The 25,938-nt window shown below is 52.9% G+C and overlaps 1 protein-coding gene across 1 annotated transcript; it reads right to left on the bottom strand.

The window, feature by feature from the left end:
* Positions 1-1,734: 1,734 nt before the first annotated feature.
* RGR (retinal G protein coupled receptor) lies at positions 1,735-22,511 on the bottom strand. Its single transcript, XM_038743386.1, is given in 12 exon segments — positions 1,735-1,771; positions 2,394-2,520; positions 6,803-6,936; positions 7,626-7,684; positions 7,686-7,728; positions 8,002-8,121; positions 9,490-9,626; positions 9,628-9,644; positions 15,176-15,297; positions 16,604-16,734; positions 16,736-16,761; positions 22,433-22,511. Coding segments are annotated over 12 exon segments (1,032 nt in total).
* Positions 22,512-25,938: the final 3,427 nt, after the last annotated feature.

Here is a 25,938-nt window from a genome sequence, read left to right as displayed (position 1 = left end):
TTTTTCAGAGCTTACTATGTGCCAGGCTTTAATAAGTTCCGTTCCGAAAGTAATTATTATTATTATTATACGATAACAATCGTATTTTTTCATCCCTTACTATGTGCCTAGGAACTGAACTAAGCGCTGGGGTTGATTTAAGCATATCGGTTTTTGGACACAGTCCCTATCCCGCATGGGGCTATCAATGGTATTATTCAGCGCTTATGTAAGTGTAGAGCACTGTAGTAGCGCTTGGGAGAGTGCAATACAACAGAGGTAGCAGACAACCCTGCCACACAGCAAGCTAGAGGGGAAGACGGACATTAATATAAATAAGTTATGATCTATAATTAAAAACCAGGACTTTCAGTAAGCAGCGATTTTCTGCCTCCCTGTTTCTCCACCAGCAGGTATGCTTATTGAAGCCAAGGCTGATGGCATTCAAAATCTGAGGGATCTCAAGTCACCTGTATGGTCTGGCCTCCTTAAGCACGCGGGGCACAGAGCCCAGGTGAGTCACATGGGCACGGGGCACAGGTGAGTCACGCGGACACTGAGCAGGCAGAGGTGAGAAGCGGTGCTTAGCCCTACTCAGACTGCTGGAGGAGGTGAGTCAGCCTATCGTTACCTGAGGCTCAGCTTTTACACCGGCTTCTTTTAAGCCTTTCCTTCCGTCCAAGGACATATTCTGTGCTTTGCCTCCTTTTCCTCTCCCCTCTTCTGTTTCCTGAATGACCTCTTTCTCCTCCCTTTCCTCCTTTTCTTTCTCCTCCTCCTTTTTCCTTCTCCCACCTTCTTTCTCCTCTTCTTTGTACTCCACACCCTCTTTCTCTTCCTCATCTTCTTTCTCTTCCTCCTCCTCCTTCTCCTCCTCTTCCTCTCTCGGAGAATAAGGAGGGGTGTTGTCTCCAGAGGCCGCCTCGTCCACTCGTGTCCGTTTCTCAGCCCCAGAACTCGGCTAACACCATGTCCCTCCCACTCCTCCCCAACCCGAGACCTTCTTGGGGTGCTCAGACAGACTGCTCTTGCAGAAAGGGGGTGGCAGCCTCAGCCAATCCCAGGCCATAGCCTGCTCTCCATCCCTACCCTCCCTCCCCCACCCCCAAAACCCTTGGCACCCCTCTCTCCGGCAGGGCCCTGCCCCAGCGTATTCCAGAGGGCTGGGTGGGGAGGCTGCAGAGACCACTGGTTCGGATCATTTGAGCCAGGCCTGGGCCTGACCGTGGGGAGGAAGGGCAACGAATGGGCTGGTTAGGACTAGCCATCAGGAGATTAAATAGTGCTGGTTTGGAGGTAAAGAGGAAGAAAGGAGCCCTCTCCTTTGGGGCATGCTCTTCTGCGTGGTCCAGGCCTCAACTCATGGTTGGAGGGGTGAGATCAGGTCAGAGTCTGGATGGTTCTCTTGGCAGCTTGGCTGAGTGGACTGGGGGCTTTCTCTCTAGGCCTTCTCTGGAACCTGTCTCTTAGGGGCCTCTCCTCCTCCAAAGACAGCATGACAGCCAGGGAGACCTTCTGAGCTCTCTAGGAGCTGAGAGATTGCAGGTACTGATGGGGGAGGTGTAAAGAGGGGGTGCAGTCCCCACTGGGGGAAGGTCCCAGAGCACTGTTTCAAAGCCCCTCTCTCCAGCGGCTGAGGGGGCGGGTATGGCACTGCTAACTCTTCTGTGGCATCTGTAGCTGCTGGTCATTCTGGCGGGTATATTGGGCCGTGGGTTCCTGCTCCTCTGAGGCTGGGGCCTCTAGCAGGGAGTCCTAGCTCGGCTGCCGGGTAATGTCTGCTACAGTGATACTAGGAGGGAAGAGTCAGGGTCGCCTCAGCACGGTTGGACCCCCGCTGACTTTGAGAAGGGAGAGGGGCTGCTCTGAAAAAGACAGAACTCCCCCCCCCCTCGAATATTTGACGAGCCCTGATCCTCCCTGCCCAGTGCCCACCTTAATAATAATAATCATAATGATAATAATAGTAATTGTAGTATTTGTTAAGTCCTTATTATGTGCCAAGCACTGTAGTGGAGTACAAGCAAATCGGGTTAGACACAGTCCCTGTCCCCACGTGGGGCTCAGAGTCTCAATCCTCATTTTACAGATGAGGGTAATTGAGGCAGAGAAGTAAAGTGACTTGTCCAAGGTGACACAGCAAACAAGTGGCGGAGCCGGGATAGAACCCGTGGCCTTCCAGTGCTCTAGCCACTATGCCATGCTGCCTGGCTGAGAGCTTCTCTGATCCTTAGACTAAAGTGTCCTTCCTGCCCTTCTTTGGGCCCTCAGGGCTCAGGTCTTGCCCACAGTCCCCTAGAACCTCTTTCTCCCTTGCACCAACTTTAGCAAGTTCCACTGTGCATTGCTACAAGGCTGGGGACTTCTTAGGACTTCTTAGTCCTTCTTAGGACTTCCTTAGGATACTCTCTCACCTTCCCTTCAGCTGCCCTTGACCAGGATTCCCATGGGGACCGAGGGGAGGAAGGGCAGGCACCTTATACTTCTTCAGGCTGTGTCCCAGCCTGGTGTTCTTCAGACTGTCCCTGCCCGAATTTTGGCCTGAATCAACCCCAGGCAGGTAGGCAGGTCGTTAGAGGCACTGTAGTCTAGTGGATAGAGCACGGACCTGGAATGACAGGACCTGGGTTCTCATTCCAGCTCTGCCACCTGCCTGTTGTGGGACCTTGGGAAAGTTGCTTAATTTCTCTTTGCCTCAGTTTCCACATCTGTTAAATAGGGTTTCAACTACCTGTTTTCTCTCCAGCTTAGACCTGTGAGTCTGATGAGGGACAGGTTCTAAGTTCAACTTGATTATCTTGTATCTACCCTAGTTTCTTCATACAGTGGTTGGCACATTGAAAGTGCTTTACAGATATTATCATTATTATTAACAAATTACATTATTATTATTGTTATTATTTATGAAACTTGTTAAGTGCTTACTATGTGTCAAGCACTGTTCCTAAACAGTGGTGGAGAGATAAGGAAATCAGGTTGGACACAGTCCCTGTCCCAAATAGGACTCACAGCCAAAGTTGTAGGGAGGAGGATTTAATCCCCGCTTTACAGATGAGGTAACTGAGACACTGAGAAGTAGGGTGACTTGTCCAAGGTCACACAGCAGACAAGTGGCAGAGCTGGGATTAGAGAAACCAGGTCCTCTGACTCCCAGGACTGTGTTCTTTCCACTAGGCTATGCTGATCTCGCCTCTTTGATGAGAGTAGGGGCCACAGGGTCAGCTCCATGGCTAGAAGGCTTCATGCCTGCTGAGATGGGTTGAGGTTTTATAAATTGTGGATTTGGTCTCTGAGCTAAGGTGGCATCCTGATGGCTCAGCCCCCGGGCACTGCCAATAATACGATTGATTGATTCTTAGAGATGCAGCATTGCTCAGTGGAAAGAGCCCGGGCTTCGGAGTCAGAGGTCATGGCTTCGAATCCCGGCTCTGCCACACGTCTGCTGTGACACCTTGGGCAACTCACGTAACTTCTCTGAGCCTCAGTTACCTCATCTGTAAAATGGGGATTAAGATTGTGAGCCCCACATGGGACAACCTGATCACCTTGTATTCCCCCAGCGCTTAGAACAGTGCTTTGCACATAGTAAGTGCTTAACAAATGCCATCATTATTATTATATCTTCCTGGGCTGTGGGCACTGCCAAAGCAGCACGGTGTAGTGGATAGAGCATAGGCCTGGCAGTTAGAAGGTCACAGATTCGAATCCTGACTCCTCACTTGTTTGCTATGTGACCTTGGGCAAGTCACTTCACTTCTCTGTGCCTCAGTTACATCATCTAAAAAATGTGGGCTGATATTGGGAACCCCTTGTCAGACAAGGGACTGTGTCCAACACAATTTGCTTGTTTCCACCCCAGTGCTTAGTACAGTACCTGGCACATAGTAAGTGTTCAACAAATAACATTATTATTATTATTATTATTATTATTATTGCTATTACATCCTCCTAGGCTGTTGCTGGCCCAGGGCTAGGGTGGGGCTGGCCTGAGCTTGGGTGGAACTGGTGCTGGGTTGGGCTAGATCTGTGCATGGCTCAGTGGAACGGGCATGGGCTTGGGAGGTCAGAGGTCATGGGTTCAAATCCCGGCTCTGCCGCTTGTCAGCTGTGTGACTTTGGGCAAAGTCACTTCACTTCTCTATGCTTCAGTTACCTCACCTGTAAAATGGGGATTAAGACTGCGAGCCCCATGAGGGGACAACCTGATCATCTTGTATCCTCCCCCGCGCTTAGAACAGTGCTTTGCACATAGTAAGTGCTTAACAAATGCCATCATTTGGCTAGCTCCGGGCTGGGGCTGGGGCTAGGTCTGGGCTGGTGCTGGGACCAGGGCCTGGGCAGACCTTTTCCTCCCACCCAAAGACCCCAAGGTAGATTACACAACAACATAAACTGCTTTGGGGACCATTAGTGGAAAACCCAGAGGGATTAAAATGCCCAATCCTGAATCAATTTCCGCCAGCGGATCTAGGCAGTTGATGGACAGAGCCAGGGAGATGAACTTCAGAGAGGGCCATTGCTGGGTCTGAAGCCCCTGACAGCATCATCCTCATTTCTCTGCTGAGAGGAGAGGGAACTGAGGGACAGTGGCCCTTCCTTATCCCTTTTCCCCTCCTCTATTGCCCCGAGTTCTCTCTGCTCATGCCCTCCTTGACCCACCCCATCCCTTCACCCCTCCCCTCCCTGCAGCCCTGTGCCAGGGCCTTAGCCTGGGTGACAGAGGAACCTGGCGGGCCCAGCTCCCAGCTGTTCCCCTGCAGCACCGATGCCCTATCCTTGCTCCCCTTTCTGTACAGGATCACCCTCCCTGCTTTTAACTCTGACCCAGCAGTCACCCCAACCTCAACACCCTCCCTCGCTCCTCCTCCAGGGAGCCCTTCCAGCCCCATGGGTCCTCTTGCAGTAACCACTGAGGTCAAGGGGTCATCACAGGCTCCTTGCCTGCCTGGCCTAGCTTTGCCTGGCCCTTCCAAAGTAGGGGCATCAGTTGGGTGTCTTTCTCCTTGAGACCATGAGTTGCTTATCCTTTGCCCAGAGCTGGTGCTCTATGAAGCTTTCTCAGTGACAAGCCAGGGAGAACACTGCTTTATCGCAACTGACAGCAGAGGGATGGTGAGCACAGTAGCCAAGCTCACCTATAGCCCTTTCAGTTAACTCATGTCCAAGGGCTGAAGCCCGGAGCTGGATGAATAAATCGCTGACCCATCCAGCAGCTGGTCCAGTCTGGATGCTATTATGAGAGTAGAATTGAGGAAGTCGCAGGAGGACAAGATGGGACGTGTTAGAGCAGAGAGCAGTATCAGAAACTTCTTGTGCATTACCAAAAGAGGAATAAATTGTTAAGGTTCATTTTTCTAAAATCCCGCACGACCTGAATGATCAGAGACGCAATTGTATGGGCCTGAGAGTCAGAAGGATCTGGGTTCTAATCCCAGCTCCACCACGTGTCTGCTGTGTGATCTTGGGTAAGCCCCTTCACTTCTCTGTTGCCTCAGTTACCTCATCTGTAAAATGGGGATTAAGACTGTGAGGCCCCATGTGAGACATGGAGTGTGTGCAACCTCCACTGTCTTGGCATAGAGTAAACGCTCAACAAATGCTATTTTAAAAAGTCACACATCAGGTACGACCTTTAATTTTGCGGGGGCCGAGACCTTGGACACCAATGTCTTCCTGGAATGGGCTAACTCTTCCCCTACCATCCTGGCCCGACTGCAGCCTCCAGTTCATTGTTAAATCAGTGGGCCCATCTTCCTCCAGCTGTCTGTCACCTGTCTCTCCCAGGCCTCCGCTCCACCCTACCCCACCCCATCCCACCACTGTTTCCTGGGTTCCCAAATCACAGCCCCAGGGGGGACTGGTCTGGAGTTTCTTTGAGCACTTTGTGGGCAGGAAATGTGTCTGTTTATTGTTATATTGTAATCTCCCAAGCACTCAGTACAGTGCTCTGCACACAGTAAGCACTCAATAAATATGACTGATTGAATGAATGAATGAGCATCCCAAGGAGCAGGGGTGTGCAGGTTCTGGGATCCCAAATCACAGCCCCAGCGTGGACTGGTCTGGGGCTTTTATGATGTGTATCCTTGGGTGGGGGTGGGTGGAGTCTGGGTTCACAAATCACAGCAAAAAGGTGCACTGGTCTGGCGCTTGTATCTGGTGCTTGTATGATGACCACTGTGGGGTGGGGGCAGGGTCTGGGTTCACAAACCACAGCCCCGGGGTGGACTGGTAATGTAATAATGGCATTTGTTAAGCGCTTACTATGTGCAAAGCACTGTTCTAAGCGCTGGGGGGATACAAGGTGATCAGGTTGTCCCACGTGGGGCTCACAGTCTTAATCCCCATTTTACAGATGAGGGAACTGAGGCTCAGAGAAGTTAAGTGACTTGCCCAAGGTCACACAGCAGACATGTGGCAGAGCCGGGATTCGAACCCATGACCTCTGACTCCCAAGCCCGGGCTCTTTCCACTGAGCCACGCTGCTTCTCTGGTCTGGACTGGTCTGGAGCTGATAGGATGAGCATCCTGTGGGGTGGGTTCTGGGTTCCCAAATCGCAGCCCGAGAGTGGACTGGTCCGGAGCTTGGAGCTGAGCCTTCTGGGGATGGGTGGGATGGTGGACAGAGAAAGCAAGGCTACCTGGATCTGCTTCCCAGCTGTACACAGTGTGGGTTCTCTCTGAGATGGAACCACCTCTAATGAAGCTACGGAGGGGAGGGGACCCCCCCCTCCTCCCCTTCCCTCTCTCCCTCCCTCCATCCCCACCCTCAGGCCTTCCGCTTGGGCCCCTGCGGTGGGGCTATTTGACCTTGTTTTCCCACCTCCACCCTCTCCATCTTCTGCCCCCGTGAGAAACTGCCAGATGCCTCCTCTGTAGTTCTCATTCCTCAGTGCGTAAGTGAAGGCATTGATGATCGGAACCGTCTTAGCAATGAGGGCCGGGATCTGTGACAACACACAACGTCGCAGAGGTTGAATTCCTCAACCGATGGGATAAAAAGACTGAGAGAGAGACACACTGTGACTCTAATCATCAACAGATCTATCAGACTGAGCACCCGTTGCATGCAGAGTGCTGTACTTGGTGCCTGCTATAACAATAATTATGATAATAATTGCAGTATTTGTTAAGTGCTTACTCTGTGCCAGGTCCAGTACTAAGCTCTGGGGTGGATACAAGCAAATCTGGTTGGACATGGTCCCTGTCCCACGTGGGGCTCACAGTCTCAATCCTCATTTTACAGATGAGGGAACTGAGGCCCTCAGAAGTGAAATGACTTGCCCAAGGTCACAGAGCAGACAAGTGGCAGAGCCAGAATTAGAATCCATGACCTGACTCCCAGGCCTGTGCTCGAGTACTGTATTCAGACTAGTGTCTACACTGTGCTTAGGACAAGACAAAAGAAGGGAACAACGTGAAAAGCATGGTCCTGGTTCTTAAGAAGCTCACTGTTAAGGCAGGAAACAAGGAGTCTCACACTACACACGTACAAAAGGTGAATGTGGAAGAGCACAAACACTAGTGAGAAGAACAGAGACCAAGAGCTGAGCAGGAAAAGACGCACACATGCACACGGGTGAACAGGGCTCCCCGCCGGGATTTTGCCACGATTTTCATACTGTAGCATGCCGTACCATTCTCAGTTTGGGGAGATGAAGGTCACGTTCTCCACGGTCGCATAGAAACACAGGAGGGCGTAAGGGGCCCCAGCAGACCAGCAGGGTCCGCGTTGGCAGGCGGGTGTTTCAGCTGAGAGGAGCACACAACGGTGAGGGGGCTGGCGGGGTGGCCAGCTGGGGGAGGGGGACCCCGATTGGGAGGATGGAGGCCCCGCCAGCGACGGGGCTGTGGTTTGACGATGAGGCCCATCCTGGCATCGTCCTCTGCCCAGAGCCCCTGGCTGCCTCTCTTGGGGGTCCTGGCTGAGCTGAGACCTGAGTGAGCGACCTCAGTGAGTGACCTCAGCTGAGACCATACCTCCTCACTTTTTACCCTCCCCCAGGTTGGATTGGGGCTCTTACCTTGAATAAGCCGCTTTTCTTGAATCTCTGCTCTATAGACTGGTAGGAGGTCAGCATGATGAAGAGGGGAATGACGAAGTTGAAGAAGGCCATGGTGAACAGATAAGTGGTGAAATTCCTGAAGTAGAAGAGGCAAAAGTATTCACTCTTCTAGACTGTAAGTTTGTCATGGGTAAGGAATGAATCTGTTGCGTTGTGTACTCTCCCAAGCACCTAGTTGCAGTGCTCTGCATTCATTCATTCTTTCAATCAACCGTATTTATTGAGCACTTACTGTGTGCAGAGCACTGTACTAAGCGTTTGGAAAGTACAATAAAGAGAGACAAGCCCTGCCCACATTGGGCTTACAGTCTAGAAGGGGGGAGACAGACATCAAAACAAGTAAACAGGCATCAATATACAGTAAACGTGGGGAGACAGACATTAAAACAAGTAAACAGGCATCAATATACAGTAAGCGCTCAATAAATATTATTGACTGACTGCTGCAGTAACATCTGGGTCATCTCGGGTGTGGGGGTGGTCCCCAAGGATCAGGTCTAAGCATGTGGCTTTGTGAGGAGTGACAGCTGAATATGCTAACGAAAAAGAGCCAGACGGGTTCTAAGGCTATGAATAAGACTTGTGGAGCCTTCATTAGGGGTTCTGGATTCATTGATATGGCTCTCAGAAGCATCCACGAGGCCCCAGAGTGGAAATGGGTCTAGAATTATTAATAGAGCTCAAGAATCCTCAGTGGGACTTTGGAACCTTTAATGAATTTTTGGATCATTAACAGAATCCCAGAGTCATTCCTGGGCTCTAGACTCACCAGTGGTATTCTAGAGTAACCATAAGAGGAGAGAACTGGGAAATGAGGAGACTTGAATTCTACCTTCAACACCACTTCTCCTCCCCTGCTTCCTGAATTTTTTGCATGGCCAAAAGCTGTGACCACGGCACTAACCTCTGACCAATGGCCCCTGAGCCTGCAGCGGATCCTTTGTGTCCACCCAGGCTGTGTTTAGCCTCCTCTGCATCACCAGAGACACAGAGGCCCTGCCACTCTTTAGTTTTTGTTTTTGATGGTAATTTTTTAAGAGCTGACTCTGTGCCAGGCACTGTGCTAAGCACCGAGATAAATACAAGGTAATCAGGTTGGCCACAGTCCATTTCCCACATGGGTCTCACTGTCTTAATTCCCATTTTACAGATGAGGGAACTGAGGCACATAGAAGTGAAAGTGACGTCCACGATACATAGCAGAGAAGTGTACGAACCGGGACTAGAACCCAGGTCCTTCTGACTCTCAGGCTCGTGCTCTGTCACTAGGCCATGCTGCTTCTCAATTGCCACTGGTCTTTGGCAGGACTATTGTGTGGAATCGGAAGTGCCTCTAAGCATCCCCTGTCCAAATTTACAGTCATCATCAGCCCCCACTGTCCCTGACTCCCCCCAAGTCCAACCCTCCCCGTTTCACCTGGTCCTCCCAGGATGGCCCTCTGACCTGTCGCCTTTGCTGTAATCCAGGGTACAGCATGTCCTCAGGGGCTCGTAATCATATTGGCCCCAGCCCAAGATGGGCATCACGGACCAGAAGGCAGAGAAGCCCCATACGAAGAGCACCGTAGACACAGCTGTCCCCCCACTGCAGCTTGCTTCCTGCAGGGGAGGGGAAAGGAACACAGGAGGTAAAACCATGCGGCCAAGCTGCTAGTGCCGCCGATTCCTCCTCCCCCTCTGCCTCCTGGCTGCCCCACCAGATTCAGTGTGAGTACCATCCTCCTCACCCCAGGGCTCTCCGATCAGCTGCCCTGGAGAGGAGGGGGTCGTTCAGATGGTTTGAGAGCATGAGGACTCAGGTGGGTCAGACAGGGTAGGAGGCCTGAGGGCTCCTTGGGAAGGGTTGGTGGGGAGGGGCTTCCCAGGGGAAGCTGGTCCAGGGAAACTCTGGACTCCCTGGGTTTTAATCAGTAGGGAGAGGAGGATGGAGCCTGTGGAGTCCATTACCTCAGGAAGCTTTGCAGCTGGGAAACACCAGAAGGCACCAGAGGGATTGGATAAGTCCAGAGATAGACAGTGCCTACCGGGTAAAGGGTGGAGGGGTGGGGGAAGTTAAAGGGGTTAATTATAATAATAATAATAATGGCATTTATTAAGCGCTTACTATGTGCAATGCACTGTTCTAAACGCTGGGGAGGTTACAAGGTGATCAGGTTGTCCCACGAGGGGCTCACAGTCTTCAACCCCATTTTACAGATGAAGTAAATGAGGCACGGAGAAGTGAAGCGACTTGCCCAAAGTCACACAGCTGACAATTGGCAGAGTCAGGATTTGAACCCATGACTTCTGAGTCCAAAGCTCGTGCTCTTTCCACTGAGCCATGCTGCTTCTCTAAAGATGACTGATCAGGAGGGCCACCAGTACATGTATCCTCCAAGTGTCCTCCTGCCACAGTCAGGGCCAGAGTCCTGGGCCGCTGGCTGAGGGACTGACCAGGTGACTGGGGGGTCATTCATGTTTTATTGTGTTCAGAAGGATCCCTGGGAGGTTCCATCTGGACTGTAAGCTCGTTGTGGGTAGGGGAATGTGTCTGTTTATTGCTACATTGTAATCTCCCAAGCGTGTACAATAATTAACACATAGTAAACACTCAATAAATGATTGAATGAATGAATGAATCTGTTCCTGTTGTTGGGTAGGGACCATCTCTAAATGATGCCGATTTGTGTTTTCCTGAGTGCTTAGTACAGTGCTCCGCACACAGTAAGTGCTCAATAAATACTGTTGAATGAATGAATGAATCTGTCCCTTCATATCAGAGGCCACCCTGGCCAGAAAGAACAGCTGGGGCTGTACCAGTATCCCCGGAGGTTTGATGGAGAAGGAGTTTGGGCATTAGATGGAATTTGTCTATCAGGTCTGTCTGTTTTCCCAGCTGTGTTGTATTTCCATAGGAGCTGTCACTCAGCCTAGAGATGACTGGGGAAGACTCCTTTCTCATTAGTGTGGAGTTAAGAGGTCTGACTCTGTCTGAGAGGACAACAGCCGTAGAGTAATCTTCATCTGGGTCACTCAATCAGTCAGTGGTATTTATTGAGCACCTACTATGTACAAAGCACTGCACTAAGAGCTTGGGAGAGTCCAACAGAAGTGGGGTATATGCTACCTCCAGCTGCCCACCTCCACTCAAGGAGCTCACATTCATGACTGGAGCAAAGCATTACCTTCTGTCCATGTTGAATTGGACATGTTGTAGCTGAGACCCCGAAAGGGATGGGGGCTGCCTTGCCATGAAGGGCCCTTGATGGGGGGACTGGACAATCTGCTGCTTGCTTCATCTGTAATTTATTTTAACGTCTGCCTCCCCCATTGGATGTGTTTATTTTTATTTATGTATTACAGTATTCGCTAAGCACTAACTATTTGTCACGCACTGCTCTAAGCACTGGGGTAGATACAAGTTATTCGGGTTAGACACAGTCCCTGTCCCAAACGGGGCTCACAGCCTAAGTAGGAAGGTCCTTTTTTATGGTATTTGTTAATAATAATGATGGCATTTATTAAGCACTTACTATGTGCAAAGCACTGTTCTAAGCGCTGGGGAGGTTACAAGGTGATCAGGTTGTCCCACCGGGGGGCTCACAGTCTTAATCCCCATTTTACAGATGAGGTAACCGAGGCATAGAGAAGTTAAGTGACTTGCCCAAAGTCATACAGCTGACAAGTGGCAGAGCTGGGATTTGAACCGATGACCTCTGACTCCAAAGCCCGGGCTCTTTCCACTGAGCCACGCTGTGCCAGGCACTGTCCTGAGTGCTGGGCTAGACACAAGCTAATCCAGTTGGACATAATTTCATGTCCCACATAGGGCTCACAGTCTTAATCTCCATTTTACAGATGAGGTAAGTGAGGCACAGAGAAGTGAAATGACTTGCCCAGAACAAGTGGCAGAGCCAGAACTAGCACCCAGAGCCTGCTGAAATTGGACCAGATGCCATTACTCGCATGGTTGCAGTGAGAAGCAGTATGGTGCAGTGGGTAGAGCACAGGGCCTGGGAATCAGAGGGTCATGGGTTCTAACCCCAGCTCCACTACTTGTCTGCTGGGTGACCTTGGGCAAGTCACTTCACTTCTCCGGGCCTCAGTTCCCCCATCTGTCAAATGGGGATTGAGACTGGGAGCCCCACGTGGGACAAGGACCGTGTCCAACCTGATTTGCTTGTACCCACCCCAGCGCTTAGTACAGTTCCTTAGTACAGTAGGTGCTTAACTGATATTATTACTATTATCTGGAAGGTGTCCTGCAATAGAACAAGGTAGGGTAGAAGGAGCTCTTTTTGTTTCTGCCAGGGAGCTTCTATTTGGGAAGTTTGTGGAGAATGAGAGGACAGGGACTTCTTCCAGTTTTAGAATTTCCATAATTCTGGGAGGAGTATGTGTGTGTGTGTGTACCTGTGGGTGGGAATATAGATGCATGTGTTTATTTCCGCACCCTGACCCTATCACTAATTCACAGTCAAGCCCACACTTTCACCCCTACACTCCTCCTTTACATATCCGCCCCATCCCCATGGCCACACCCCATCCCCATCCTCATGGTCCATGGCCACACCCCATGCCCATCCCCCATCCTTCATGTCCATGGCCACCCCCATGCCCATCCCCCCTCCCCATGTCCATGGCCAACCCCCATGCCCAATCCCCATCCCCCATGTCCATGGCTACCCCCATGCCCATCGCACATCCCCATCCCCCATGGCCACCCCCATGCCCCATTGCCATCCCCATCCCAATGGCCACTCCCATGCCCAGGCCCATCCCCATGGCCACCCTCATGCCCATGCCCACCCCCATGCCCACCCCCCATGCCCCATCCCCCATCCCCATGCCCATCGCCATCCCCATGGCCACCCCCCATGCCCATCGCCATCCCCATGGCCACCCCCCATGCCCATCGCCATCCCCATGGCCACCCCCCATGCCCATCCCCATCCCCATGGCCACTCCCATGCCCGGGCCCATCCCCATGGCCACCCCTCATGCCCAATGCCCACCCCCCATGCCCATCCCCATGGCCACCCCCCATGCCCCATGGCCACCCCCATGTCCATCTCCATGGCCACCCCCCATGCCCGGGGCCCATCCCCATGGCCACTCCCATGCCTGGGCCCATCCCCCATAGCCACCCCCAATGCTCACCTCCATGCCCATCCCCATGCCCATCGCCATCCCCATGGCCACCCCCATGCCCATCCCCATCCCCATGGCCACTCCCATGCCCGGGCCCATCCCCATGGCCACCCTCATGCCCATGCCCACCCCCATGCCCCACCCCCATGGCCCATCCCCATCCCCATGTCCATCCCCATGTCCATGGCCACCCCCAATGCCCATCGCCATCCCCATGGCCACCCCCATGCCCATCGCCATCCCCATGGCCACCCCCCATGCCCATCCCCCATCCCCATGGCCACTCCCATGCCCGGGCCCCATCCCCATGGCCACCCTCATGCCCATGCCCACCCCCATGCCCATCCCCATGGCCACCCCCCATGCCCATGGCCACCCCCATGCCCATCTCCATGGCCACCCCCATGCCCGGGCCCATCCCCATGGCCACTCCAATGCCTGGGCCCATCCCCATAGCCACCCCAATGCTCACCTCCATGCCCATCCCCATGCCCATCGCCATCCCCATGGCCCACCCCCATGCCCATCCCCATCCCCATGGCCACTCCCATGCCCGGGCCCATCCCCATGGCCACCCTCATGCCCATGCCCACCCCCATGCCCATCCCCATGGCCACCCCCATGCCCGGGCCCATCCCCATGGCCACTCCCATGCCTGGGCCCATCCCCATAGCCACCCCAATGCTCACCTCCATGCCCATCCCCACGCCTATGCCCATGGCCACCCCCATGCCCATCCCCATCCCCATGCCCGGGCCCATCCCCATGGCCACCCCCATGCCCATGCCCACCCCCATGGCCACCCCATGGTCACCCCTATGCCCGGGCCCATCCCCATGGCCACTCCCATGCCCCGGCCCATCCCCATAGCCACTCCCATGCTCACCCCCATGCCCACGCTCACCTCCATGCCCAACCCCACGCCTATGCCCACGGCCACCCCATGCCCATCCCCATGGCCACCCCCATGCCCATACTCACCTCCATGCCCATCTCCATGCCTATGCCCACGGCCACCCCATGCCCATCTGGCCCATGGCCACCCCAATGCCCGGGCCCATCCCCATGAGCCCCCACCCCCCCAGTGCCCTTCAAGCCTCGGCGCCATGGTTCGTGCTGCCGTCGGTCCGCGGTGATGTGGGCCCACTGCCCCGGCCCAGACGGCTGGCCCCCGGGACCCCCGGACCCCCCCCGGCTGCCGCCGACAGGGGGCGGTGAGGGACGATCGCTCAGTCACCCAGCCGGGCCCGGCCCCCGGATCCCGCCCCCTCCCCAGGCCCCGCCCCCTGCCCCCTGCCCCAGCCTATCCCCCGCCTTCGCTCTGGGCCCCGCTCGAGGCCACGCCCCTCCCCAGGCCCCGCCCCCTTTCCCGGCCAATCCCCGCCATCGCTCTCGACCTCGCCCCTTCCAGGCCCCGCCCCCTTTCCCGGCCCCGCTCCCTCTCCCGGCCTATCCCCACCGTCGCTCTAGGCCCCGCCCCTTTCCAGGCCGCGCCCCCCCCAAGGCCCCGCCCCATTTCCCGGCCCATCCCAGTCTTCGCTCTCGGCCACGCCCCCCTTTCCAAGCCCCTCCCGTTTCCAAGCCCCTCCCCTTCCAAGCCCCACCCCTTTCCCGACCCATCCCAGCCTTCGCTCTAGGCCACGCCCCCTTTCCAAGCCCCGCCATTTCCAAGCCCCTCCCCTTCCAAGCCCCACCCCCTTTCCCCGACCCATCCCGGCCTTCGCTCTCGGCCGCGCCCCCTTTCCAGGCCCCGCCCGTTTCCAAGCCCCTCCCCTTTCCAAGCCCCACCCCTTTCCCGACCTATCCCAGCCTTCGCTCTCGGCCCCGCCCCTTTTCCAGGCCCCGCCCCATCCCAGGCCCCCCCCCCCCTCTCCAGGCCCCGCCCCCGTCCCGTCCCGACCCGTCCCCCCGTCCCGTCCCCCGTCCCGTCCCCCGTCCCAATCCCATCCCATCCCCGCGGCGGTCGGGTTTGGGGGCCTGTTGTGGGTTCGGCTCCTTACGGGCGCAGTGTTGGCGGTAGCGGTCCCGGCCGATGGCGGCGCTCAGGGCGATGCTGGCCAGGGCGGTGGCGAAGCCCTGGAAGCCGTGCAGCTGGCAGCCTTCGGTGCCGTACGGCCAGCGCCTGCAAGGGGAGGAAAAGGGGGGCCGCCCTGGCCGGACTAAGAGACTGGGGGGACAAGCCCGAACCCCCCCCACCCCGCAGCCCCGCAGGAGGGTGAGCCCACTCTTCTAGACTGTGAGCCCACTGTTGGGTAGGGACCGTCTCTAGATGTTGCCAACTTGGACTTCCCAAGCGCTTAGTACGGTGCTCTGCACGCAGTAAGCGCCCCTGATGATGATGGCATTTGTTAAGCGCTTACCATGTGCAAAGCACTGTTCTAAGCGCTGGGGGGATACAAGGTGATTAGGTTGTCCCACGTGGGGCTCGCTGTCTTAATCCCCATTTTACAGATGAGGAAACTGAGGCTCAAAGAAGTTAAGTGACTTGCCCAAGGTCACACAGCAGACATGTGGCGGAGCCGGGATTCGAACTCATCATCATCATCATCATCATCAATCGTGTTTATTGAGCGCTTACTATGTGCAGAGCACTGTACTAAGCGCTTGGGAAGTACAAATTGGCAACATATAGAGACAGTCCCTACCCAACGGTGGGCTCACAGTCTAAAAGGGGAGACAGAGAACAAAACCAAACATACTAACAAAATAAAATAAATAGGATAGATATGTACAAGTAAAATAAATAAATAAATAAATAGAGTAATAAATATGTACAAACATATATACAGGTGCTGTGGGAAGGGAAGGAGGTAAGATGGGGAGGATGGAGAGGGGGACGAGGGGGAGAGGAAGGAAGGGGCTCAGTGTGGGAAGGCCTCCTGGAAGAGGTGAGCTCTCAGCAGGGCCTTGAAGGGAGGAAGAGAGCTAGCTTGGCGGTATGGGCAGAGGGAGGGCATTTCCAGGCCCGGGGGATGATGTGGGCCGGGGGGTCATGACCTCTGACTCCAAAGCCCGGGCTCTTTCCACTGAACCACGCTGCTTCTCGATAAATACGATTGAATGAATGATGATGATGATGATGATGGCATTTGTTAAGCGCTTACTATGTGCAAAGCACTGTTCTAAGCGCTGGGGAGGTCACAAGGTGATCAAGTTGTCCCACAGTGGGCTCAGTTTTTAATCCCCATCTCACAGATGAGGTAACTGAGGCACAGAGAAGTGAAGTGACTTGCCCAAGTCACACAGCTGACAGTTGGTGGAGCCGGGATTTGAACCCATGATCTCTGACTCCAAAGCCCGGGCTCTTTCCACTGAGCCACGCTGCTTCTGAATGAATGAGGGTCCCTGGGGCTGCCCCGGGGATGCCCGCCCACCAGCAGCACAACTAGCTACAGCGGCTGGCGGGCCGGGAGGGGTCAGGGGGCTACCGGAGGAAGCTGGACAGGGCGGCCACGAAGGCGTTGAGGCTGATGCCAACATCGGCCAAGGCCAGGCTGACCACCAGCAGGTTGCTGGGCGTTCGGAGCTCTCTGATCTTGCCGAAAGAAACGACGGTCAGGGCCATTGAGACACAGTCCGAGCAGGGCTGGAAAACAAAGTCGGAGTCAGCCCCCGCCGGCCAAGGACTGCTCCCCCTTCTTTGCCCACCCCCGGGGAATGAATTTGATTTATTCGGACGGTTCTGACCCCTGTCTACATGTTTGGTTTTGTTGTCTGTCTCCCCCTCCTAGACTGGGAGCCTGTTGTTGGGTAGGGACCGTCTCTATCTGTTGCAGACTTGTACTTCCCAAGCGCTTAGTACAGTGCTCTGCTCCCCTTCTTTGCCCACCCCGGGGAATAAATTTGATTTATTCGGATGGTTCTGACCCCTGTCTACATGTTTGGTTTTGTTGTCTGTCTGCCCCTTCTAGACTGGGAGCCCACTGTTGGGTAGGGACCGTCTCTATCTGTTGCAGACTTGTACTTCCCAAGCACTTAGTACAGTGCTCTGCACACAGTCAGCGCTCAATAAATACAACCGAATGAATGAATGACCCACTCTCCTCCAGAACCCAGACCTTCCATCTGGCCAAGGGGAGGCCAGAGGGCTACCCCACTCGCATCCTGTGATGGGGCATGGTGGCTCCCTAAATAATAATAATAATAATAATAATAATAATAATAATAACAACAATGGCATTTATTAAGTGCTGTTCTAAGCTCTGGGGAGGTTACAAGGTGATCAGATTGTCCCACGGGGGCTCATAGTCTTAATCCCCCATTTTGTAGATGAGGTAACTGAGGCCTAGAGAAGGTAAGTGACTTAACCACAGTCACACAGCTGACAATTGGTGGAGTCGGGATTTGAACTCATGGCCTCTGACTCCAAAGCCCGTGCTCTTTCCACTGAGACACACTGCTTCTCTAAATCCTAAATCCCCCTAAGCGCTCTGATGGGGGCCCCAAGACCCTTTGCAAATAGCCCTTGCCCTTGTCCCACTAGGGAGTGATGGGCATTAGACCCCAGCAGATGCTCAGCCTCCATTGCCAGTGGACTGGGATAAGAAGGGGATGGGGCGGGGGTGTTAGGGAGAGTCCCCACAAATAGCTTTTACCCTGAGGACCCCCAGCTCAGAGAACCCGCAGCTTGGCTCCCAAAGTCCCCAATTTTGGCTTCTTCCTCCCACAGAGTGGAGATGGAGTTGGTAATAATAATAATAATAATAATAATAATTGTGGTACCTGTTAAGTATTTACTGTGTGCCGGGCACTGTACTAAGGGCTGGGGTGGATAGAAGCAAATCTAGTTGGACACAGTCCCCTGTCCCACATGGGGGCTCACCTTCTCATTCCCCTTTTTACAGATGAGGTAACTGAGGCCCAGAGAAGTGAAGTGACTTGCCCAAGGTCACCTAGAAGACAACTGGTGGAGTAGGGATTAGAACCCACCATCTTCTAACTCCCCAGGCCCGTGTTCTATATCCACTACACCAAGCTGCCAATTCAGTTCTTCCACTGGGCTCCAATGTAGCCAGGGCCCACGCAGGCCAGGGCTTAGGCCACCTTCCCTTGCCCTGGTTCACTTATGGAAGCCAGGTTTCCCTTTGCTGGGGACCGCATTGGAGGCCACTCGGCTTCTTGTCTCAGGACCCAGGGTCAGTGGAGTGTTCAGTGATGTAGCGCCGATGGGATCCAATCAATCCCAAGCCTCAGGCTTCCTCCTTCTCACCAGAGAGGAGGTCCTGGACTGTGGGAATCCATGGGAGAATCAATCAATCGTATTTATTGAGCACTTACTGTGTGCAGAGCACTGTACTAAGCTCTTGGGAAGTACAAATCGGCAACACATAGAGACAGTCCCCTAGCCAACAGCGGGCTCCACAGTCTAGAAGGGGGAGACAGAGAACAAAACCAAACATACTAACAAAATAAATAGATATGTACAAGTAAGATAAATAAATAAATCAATAAATAGAGTAATAATATGTACAAACATATATACATATATACAGGTGCTGTGGGGAAGGGAAGGAGGTAAGATGGGGGGGATGGAGGGGGGACGAGGGGGAGAGGAAGGAAGGGGCTCAGTCTGGGAAAGGCCTCCTGGAGGAGGTGAGCTCTCAGTAGGGCCTTGAAGGGAGGAAGAGAGCTAGCTTGGCAGATGGGCAGAGGGAGGGCATTCCAGTCCCGGGGGATGACATGGGCTGGGGGTCAATAGCGGGACAGGCGAGAACGAGGCATGGTGAGGAGATTAGCGGCAGAGGAGCGGAGGGTGTGGGGTGGGCTGTAGAAGGAGAGAAGGGAGGTGAGGGTAGGAGGGGGTGAGGTGATGGAGAGCCTTGAAGCCTAGGGTGAGGAGTTTCTGCTTGATGTGCAGATTGATTGGTAGTCACTGGAGATTTTTGAGGAGGGGAGTAACATGGTACGAGCGTTTCTGGGCAAAGACAATCCAGGCAGCAGCATGAAGTATGGATTGAAGTGGGGAGAGACACGAGGCTGGGAGATCAGAGAGAAGGCTGATACAGTAGTTCAGCCGGGATAGGATGAGAGCTTGAATGAGAAGGGTAGCGGTTTGGATGGAGAGGAAAGGGCGGATCTTGGCAATGTTGCAGAGCTGAGACCGGCAGGTTTTGGTGACGGCTTGGATGTGAGGGGTGAATGAGAGAGCTGAGTCGAGGATAACACCAAGTTTGCGGGCTTGTGAGACGGGGAAGGATGGTAGTGCCGTCAACAGAGATGGGAAAGTCAGGGAGAGGGCAGGGTTTGGGAGGGAAGACAAGGGAGTTCAGTCTTGGACATGTTGAGTTTTAGATGGCGGACAGACATCAGATGGAGATGTCCTGAAGGCAGGAGAGATGCGAGCCTGGAGAGAAGGGGAGAGAGCAGGGGCGGAGATGTAGATCTGGGTGTCATCAGCGTAGAGATGATAGTTGAAGCCGTGGGAGCGAATGAGGTCACCGAGGGAGTGAGTGTAGATCGAGAACAGAAGGGGACCAAGCACTGACCGTTGGGGAACCCCCCACAGTAAGGGGATGGGAGGGGGAGGAGGAACCTGCAAAAGATACTGAGAATGAACGACCAGAGAGATGAGGAGAACCAGGAGAGGACGGAGTCTGTGAAGCCAAGGTCAGATAGCGTGTTGAGGAGAAGGGGGTGGTCCACAGTGTCGAAGGCAGCTGAGAGGTCGAGGAGGATTAGGATAGAGTAGGAGCCGTTGGATTTGGCAAGCAGGGAAGTCATTGGTGACCTTTGAGAGGCAGTTTCCATGGAATGTAGGGGACGGAAGCCAGACTGGAGGGGGTCGAGGAGAGAGTTGGTGTTGAGGAATCCGAGGCAGCGCGTGTAGACGACTCGTTCAAGGATTTTGGAAAGGAATGGTAGGAGGGATATTAGGCGATAACTAGAAGGTGAGGTGGGGTCAAGAGAGGGTTTTTTTAGGATGGGAGAGACATGGGCATGTTTGAAGGCAGAGGGGAGGAACCATCATCAACTGTATTTATCGTATTAACCAGTGGAGAGTGAGCGGTTGAAGATGGAAGTTAAGGAGGGGAGAAGGGATGGAGCAGCATGGTGTTGAAAGAACAGAAGCAGTGTAGCCTAGGTGAAGAGAGCACGGACCTGAGATTCAGTCTATATCAGTCCATCGTATTTTTGGAGCGTTTACTGCTTGCAGAACACTGTACTAAGAGCTTGGGATATATTCTCTGCCCACATTGAACTTGACAGTCTAGAGGGGGAGACAGACATTAATATAAATAAATAAGGGGCTGGGAGAGGGGGATGAATAAAGGGAGGAAGTCAGGGTGACGCAGAAGGGAGTGGAAGAGGAAAGGAGGGCTTAGTTGGGGAAGGCCTCTTGGAGGAGATGTGTTTACAATAGGCTTTGAAGATGAGGAGAATACCTGGGTTTTAATGCTTACTCTGCCACTTGCCCATTATGTGACCTCTGTATCTGAGTTTCCTCATCTGTAAAATGGGAATTCTGTACCTGTTCTTCCTCCTAGACTGTAAGCCTCATATGGGACAGGGACTGTGTTCCACCTGATTAATTTGTATCCACACCAATGCTCAGTACAGTGCTTGGCACATAGTGCTTGACAAATACAATGATTATTATTCATTCCTCAAAAAACTAGTTCCTTCAACATCGTCTGCTCTCAGTTCTCCTTCCCTCGTCCCTGCAAAGTGGTGATCCTACCTGAGAAGGGGCTGGTCCCCATCAGGCACCAGATCTGTCTTGCTGGATGGAGTCTTTATTATTAAGATAAGGTGGTAGTCCCCTGCCTACTTCATTAATTCATTCAATCATATTTATTGAGTACTTACTGTGTGCAGAGCACTGTACTAAGCACTTGAGAGAATGCAATACAACAACAGACACATTCCCTGCCCACAAGCTCACAGTGTATCTCACACTGACACCTCTGCCCCCTCCGGAGGGTAGGCTGGGGCATCAGACTTCTTTGCTGCTCCTTGGCAGCAGCCGTCTCCTCTCTAAAGCACTGTGCTCCTGCACGAACAGATCAGCGTGTCTGCCTCTCCTCCCCACAATCCTGGTTTTCATTGCTTTGGTAATGGAAGGGAGGAAGTGCCCCATGTCCTAGAGGGAAGAGGCCACTAGGAGAAATTAACCATCGTCCTGGGCTCTGTCCCCACCCACTCTATTTGGAGGTGACATCAATGAGCAAGTGATTTATTCATCTGCTCCACATGATGGTAAAATCCCAGAGCACTCTGTAGGCACTCAGTAAATACTACTGATGATGGCGGGGAAGATGGTCACTCTGTCTTCCTGCTCCAGCTTCCTTTGCTCACCATTTCATCAGGATCATGCCCTCAAACCTTAGAGTGTCTCAACCTCCGCATGGTGCCCAGATGCCATATTTGTACCTGCTCTGCCGGTTTCCCTCCCCACTCCCTTGTCCTCCCGGAGTCCGGATTCCTTCATAAAAGGCCCAGTCCCCCCATGGATGTTCCCCATGGATGTTTGCCACCAGACACTTGTCACTGACTGGCTTTGGGCCTCAGAGTCCCAGACCATCAGGGGCCTCATTTGGTCCATTCTTATCCACCCTGCCTTCCAGGGGGTTGTAGTCTGATCATCTGGTTCAAGGCTTGAAAGAGGAGGGTTTCTCCTAGCACATCTCTAGAGTATCCCTGTACCTCCTGAGTGCTCCTTCAGTCCTGAGGGCAGCGTGACCTAGTGGAAAGAACATGGCCGTAGGAGTCCGAGGGTCTGTGTTCTAATCCTGATTCTGCCACTTGTTTGCTGTATGAACTTGGGCTAGTCACTTCACTTCTCTGTACCTCAGTTCCCTCATCTGCAAAATGAGAATTCAATACCTGTTTTCCCTCCTACTTACACTGTGAGCCCCACCTGGGACCTGATTAGCTCATATCTACCACAACACTTTGTACAGTGCTTGGCATATAGTAGGCACTATATTATTTTTACCCCCTGTGCCACCTTGAATGGCAGAACAGCATGGAGTCAGAAGGTCATGGGTTCTAAACCCAGCTCCACCACTTCTCTGCTGTGTGACCTTGGGCAAGTCACTTTACTTTCTGTGCCTCAGTTACTTCACCTGTAAAATGGAGATTGAGCATGTGAACCCCACGTGGGACAGGGACTGTGTCCAATATGATTTGCTTGTAGCCACCCCAGTGCTGGGTCCAGTACCTGGTACCTAGTAAGCACTTAACAAATACCACAATTATTATTATTATCATACCTGGATCATCCCCTCTTCATTCCCTCTTCCCCTGTGACCCCTTACCTTCCACCAGTAGGATCGTACCAATGCCGAACACCTCGAGCTCAGTGAAGCCCTCAGGGAGCGAATATGAAGCCACCATTCTGCAGGACTGCCAGCCTTCCCACCCCCAATCCCTTCCAAATTCCCCTTCTTCCCGGAGCCCCTGGGCCGGGTGGCCCTCTTAAAGGGCCAGACCACGTGCAGGCACATGAAGGTTCTTAGGTCAAAGCCCGGAGGTTTTATTTTGATGTGAACGCCTACAATCCCCCTAAAAATCCCCCTCTTCATCCCCTTCCCCCTTCCCCTGTAAATCACCTTTGCAGCCCAAAGGAGAAGGAAATCATTCATCCGCTGGACAATTAGGTGTTTGTGAGGCCAGGGGAGCAACTCCCTCTGGTCAGTTTGGCCCCCTGAGAAAGGGATTGGGGCCGGAATCAGAGACAAGGAGCCTGGTAACTGGGGCTGAGCAGGGAACAAAGGCTCCATCCTCTGGGGTCCAATTCGGGCAAGGCTGGGGGCAGTTTTGGTAATCAGCTGCTGGGCTAGAAGTGACTCTGCTCTCATCCCCAGAGTTAGCCCTGATCATCGGGTCAGTCCCAGCCATAGGACCAAATTCAGTGGGCTCTTTTCTGCCCTGATCCTATTTAACCTCTCCCGTGCTTTTAACACTGCGGACCACACCCCCTTCTGGAAACATGCTCAGGCCTTGGTTTGCTGACACGGTCCTAACCAGATTTCTCCCCACCTCTCCCCAACTACTCTTTTTCAGTTTCTCTCACTGGCTTCTCTTCCACCACTCATCCCTTAACTGTGGGTGTCCTGAAAGGCTTTGTTCTGGGTTCCCGACCCTTCTCTCTCTTCACCTGTTCTTTCAGGGAGTTCAACAACTGACATGGTTTCAGCTACCAATTCTATGTAGACAGCACCCAAATCTACTCTCCAGCCCTGATCTACAGTGCTCTGCACACAGTAAGCACTCAATAAATTCGATTGATTAATAATAATGATGGCATTTATTAAGCGCTTACTATGTGCATAGCACTGTTCTAAGCACTAGGGAAATTACAAGGTGATCAGGTTGTCCCACGGGAGGCTCACGCTGCTTCTCATCTTATCTGAAGTCCCCCCTCTCCTCTTGCCTCCAGAACATCTCTGCTTGGCTGTCTTGCCAGCATTTGGAACTTGACATATTTGAAACTGAATTAGCTCTCCCTCTTAATCTATTCCTTCTTTTTATTTTTCCATCCAAGTCACACACATCACCACCGTCCCTGTTCCAGTAGTCCATAACCTCAGTATCATCAGAACCTCAGAAGCAGCGTGGCTCAGTGGAAAGAGCCCGGGCTTTGGAGTCAGAGGTCATGGGTTCAAATCCCCGCTCCACCACTTATCAGCCTGTGTGACTTTAGGCAAGTCACATAACTTCTCTGGGCCTCAGTTACCTCATCTGTAAAATGGGGATGAAGACTGTGAGCCCCCCGTGGGACAACCTGATCACCTTGTTAACCCCCCAGTGCTTAGAACAGTGCTTTGCACATAGTAAGTGCTTAATAAATGCTATCATTATTATTATTATTATTATCCTTGACTCCTCACTCTCCTTCAGCTCCCACATTCAATCAATTAATCAATCAATCAATCCATTGTATTTATTGAGCATTTACCATGCACAGAATGCTGTACTAAGCACTTGGGAAAGTACAATAGAACAGTTTTGGTAGACATGACCCCAGCCCAAAAGAAGCTTACAGTCTACTGGAGAAGAACGACACTAAAATAGATTTTGAATAGGGAAAATTATAGAGTATAAGGTTATGTACAAAAGTGCTGTAGGGCTGGGGTGAGTATGGACGTGCTTAAGGAGTACACAGACAAGTTCACAGTCGACACGAGGGGGGCAGAGCAGATAAAGCAAATAAAGGGCTTAGCCTGGGAAGGACTTTTGGAGGAGATGTGATTTTGGAGGATTTTGAAGGTGGGGAGAGTGGTGGACTGTCGAATATGAAGGGGGAGGGAGTTCCAGGCCAGAGGGATAATTCGGACAAGGGATTGATGGCAGGATAGATGAGATTGAGGTGGTATAAGAGTAGGTTGGTGTTAGAAGCAGAGTGATTTGGTGGAGTCCTACTGTACTTCCTTCACATTCCCCAATCCATACCTTTCCTTCCCCCACATTCCTTCCTTCCCTTTCCTTCCTGGTCTAAACCTCATTCCTTGCCTCCCTGCCACTCAATTACATCGATCAGGTATTTACAATTAACAAAGTACTGAATTAAGATCTGTGATGATTCCAGAAATTTTGACTCCCTGGCCTATAAGTGGCTTTCTGTTGAAAGGTGGGGGACAGGTACACTGAGGAAAGCAGACAGAAATACAAGATAACCAGAGTCACTTGGACAAAATGCAGTTGTTCGTTGTGGCTCCCTGCTCCAGGCAGATCCCCTCTTGTCGACAAACTGCCACAAACTTCTTAATGTTCCAGATGTTTTGATGGTAGCCTCTGGTGGGGGCGAGGGGAATGGGGTAGGGGAGAGGGCCTCTGGCCGTCCCCCCCCATAAGCCCCCAAAATCTCTGCCTCTGTGTGAAAAGCCAGGGAGGGGTCTCCCTAGCCACCAGGGCCCCCTCTCTTGGCCCTGGAAGGATTTTTCTGTAGAATGGTTTATGGTCATTTGGGCATCTTTTTAAGTATGTGTCTCCAGATCTCAGCTTCAATAAGATAGATTCAAAGGCTTTCAAAGACACTTGTAGTCTACTGAATGTCCTCTGACTTCAACTCCTAGAGTTCCTTGTGGCATCCTCAAACATGGCAGCTTAATATGGGTCAAACAGGTTGGAACCCCCTTCCCAGTACTGCAGGATTCCTTCGGTGAGGGGAAAGGGCTAAGTGGGGAGATATAGCCCCTCTAGCTCTGACACCACAGCCCCCATGAAGTCGCCCTAAGATCTTGGTGAACCACTCAGGGCAGATGACCTTTCTGAGACAACAGCACTCAGCTGCCCCGTGGTGCTAGGCTGATTTTGGCTAAGGTCTGTGAATGTCATTGGGTGTCGGGACACTGCTTCTTGCCCTCCTGTCTCCACCCTGCCATCCTGCTGCTGGTGGCACATAGCAATCCCACCTCCCCCAAATAACTATGTCACTGGGCTAGAGTTTGGGGACAGCTGCTGGAGAAATAATAATTGTGATATTTGTTAAGCACTTACTATGTGCCAAGCATTGTATTAAGTGCTGAGGTGAATATAAGCACCTGTCCCACCTGTCCCTGTCCCGCATGGGGCTCATCCTCTCAATCCCCATTTTACAGATGAGGGAATTGAGCACAGAGAAGTGAAGTGACTTGCCCGTGGTCACATAGGAGACAAGCGGCAGAGCCGGGTTTAGAACCCAAGTCCTTCTGACTCCCAGGCCCATTAGAGGTAAGACATCTCACAAATTCCCCAGCTTCAAGCCTTGGGGTTCTCCTGTGCCCGCAGCTGCATACCTGGAGGTCTGCTTAGTAACCAAAGTGCCAAGGGTCTGGAGAGC

Source organism: Tachyglossus aculeatus, chromosome 3 (genome assembly GCF_015852505.1).
Source record: "Tachyglossus aculeatus isolate mTacAcu1 chromosome 3, mTacAcu1.pri, whole genome shotgun sequence".
Taxonomy (NCBI): domain Eukaryota; kingdom Metazoa; phylum Chordata; class Mammalia; order Monotremata; family Tachyglossidae; genus Tachyglossus; species Tachyglossus aculeatus.
The sequence above is the reverse complement of the archived record's forward strand: the minus strand, read 5'-3'. Positions and strand labels throughout refer to the sequence as shown.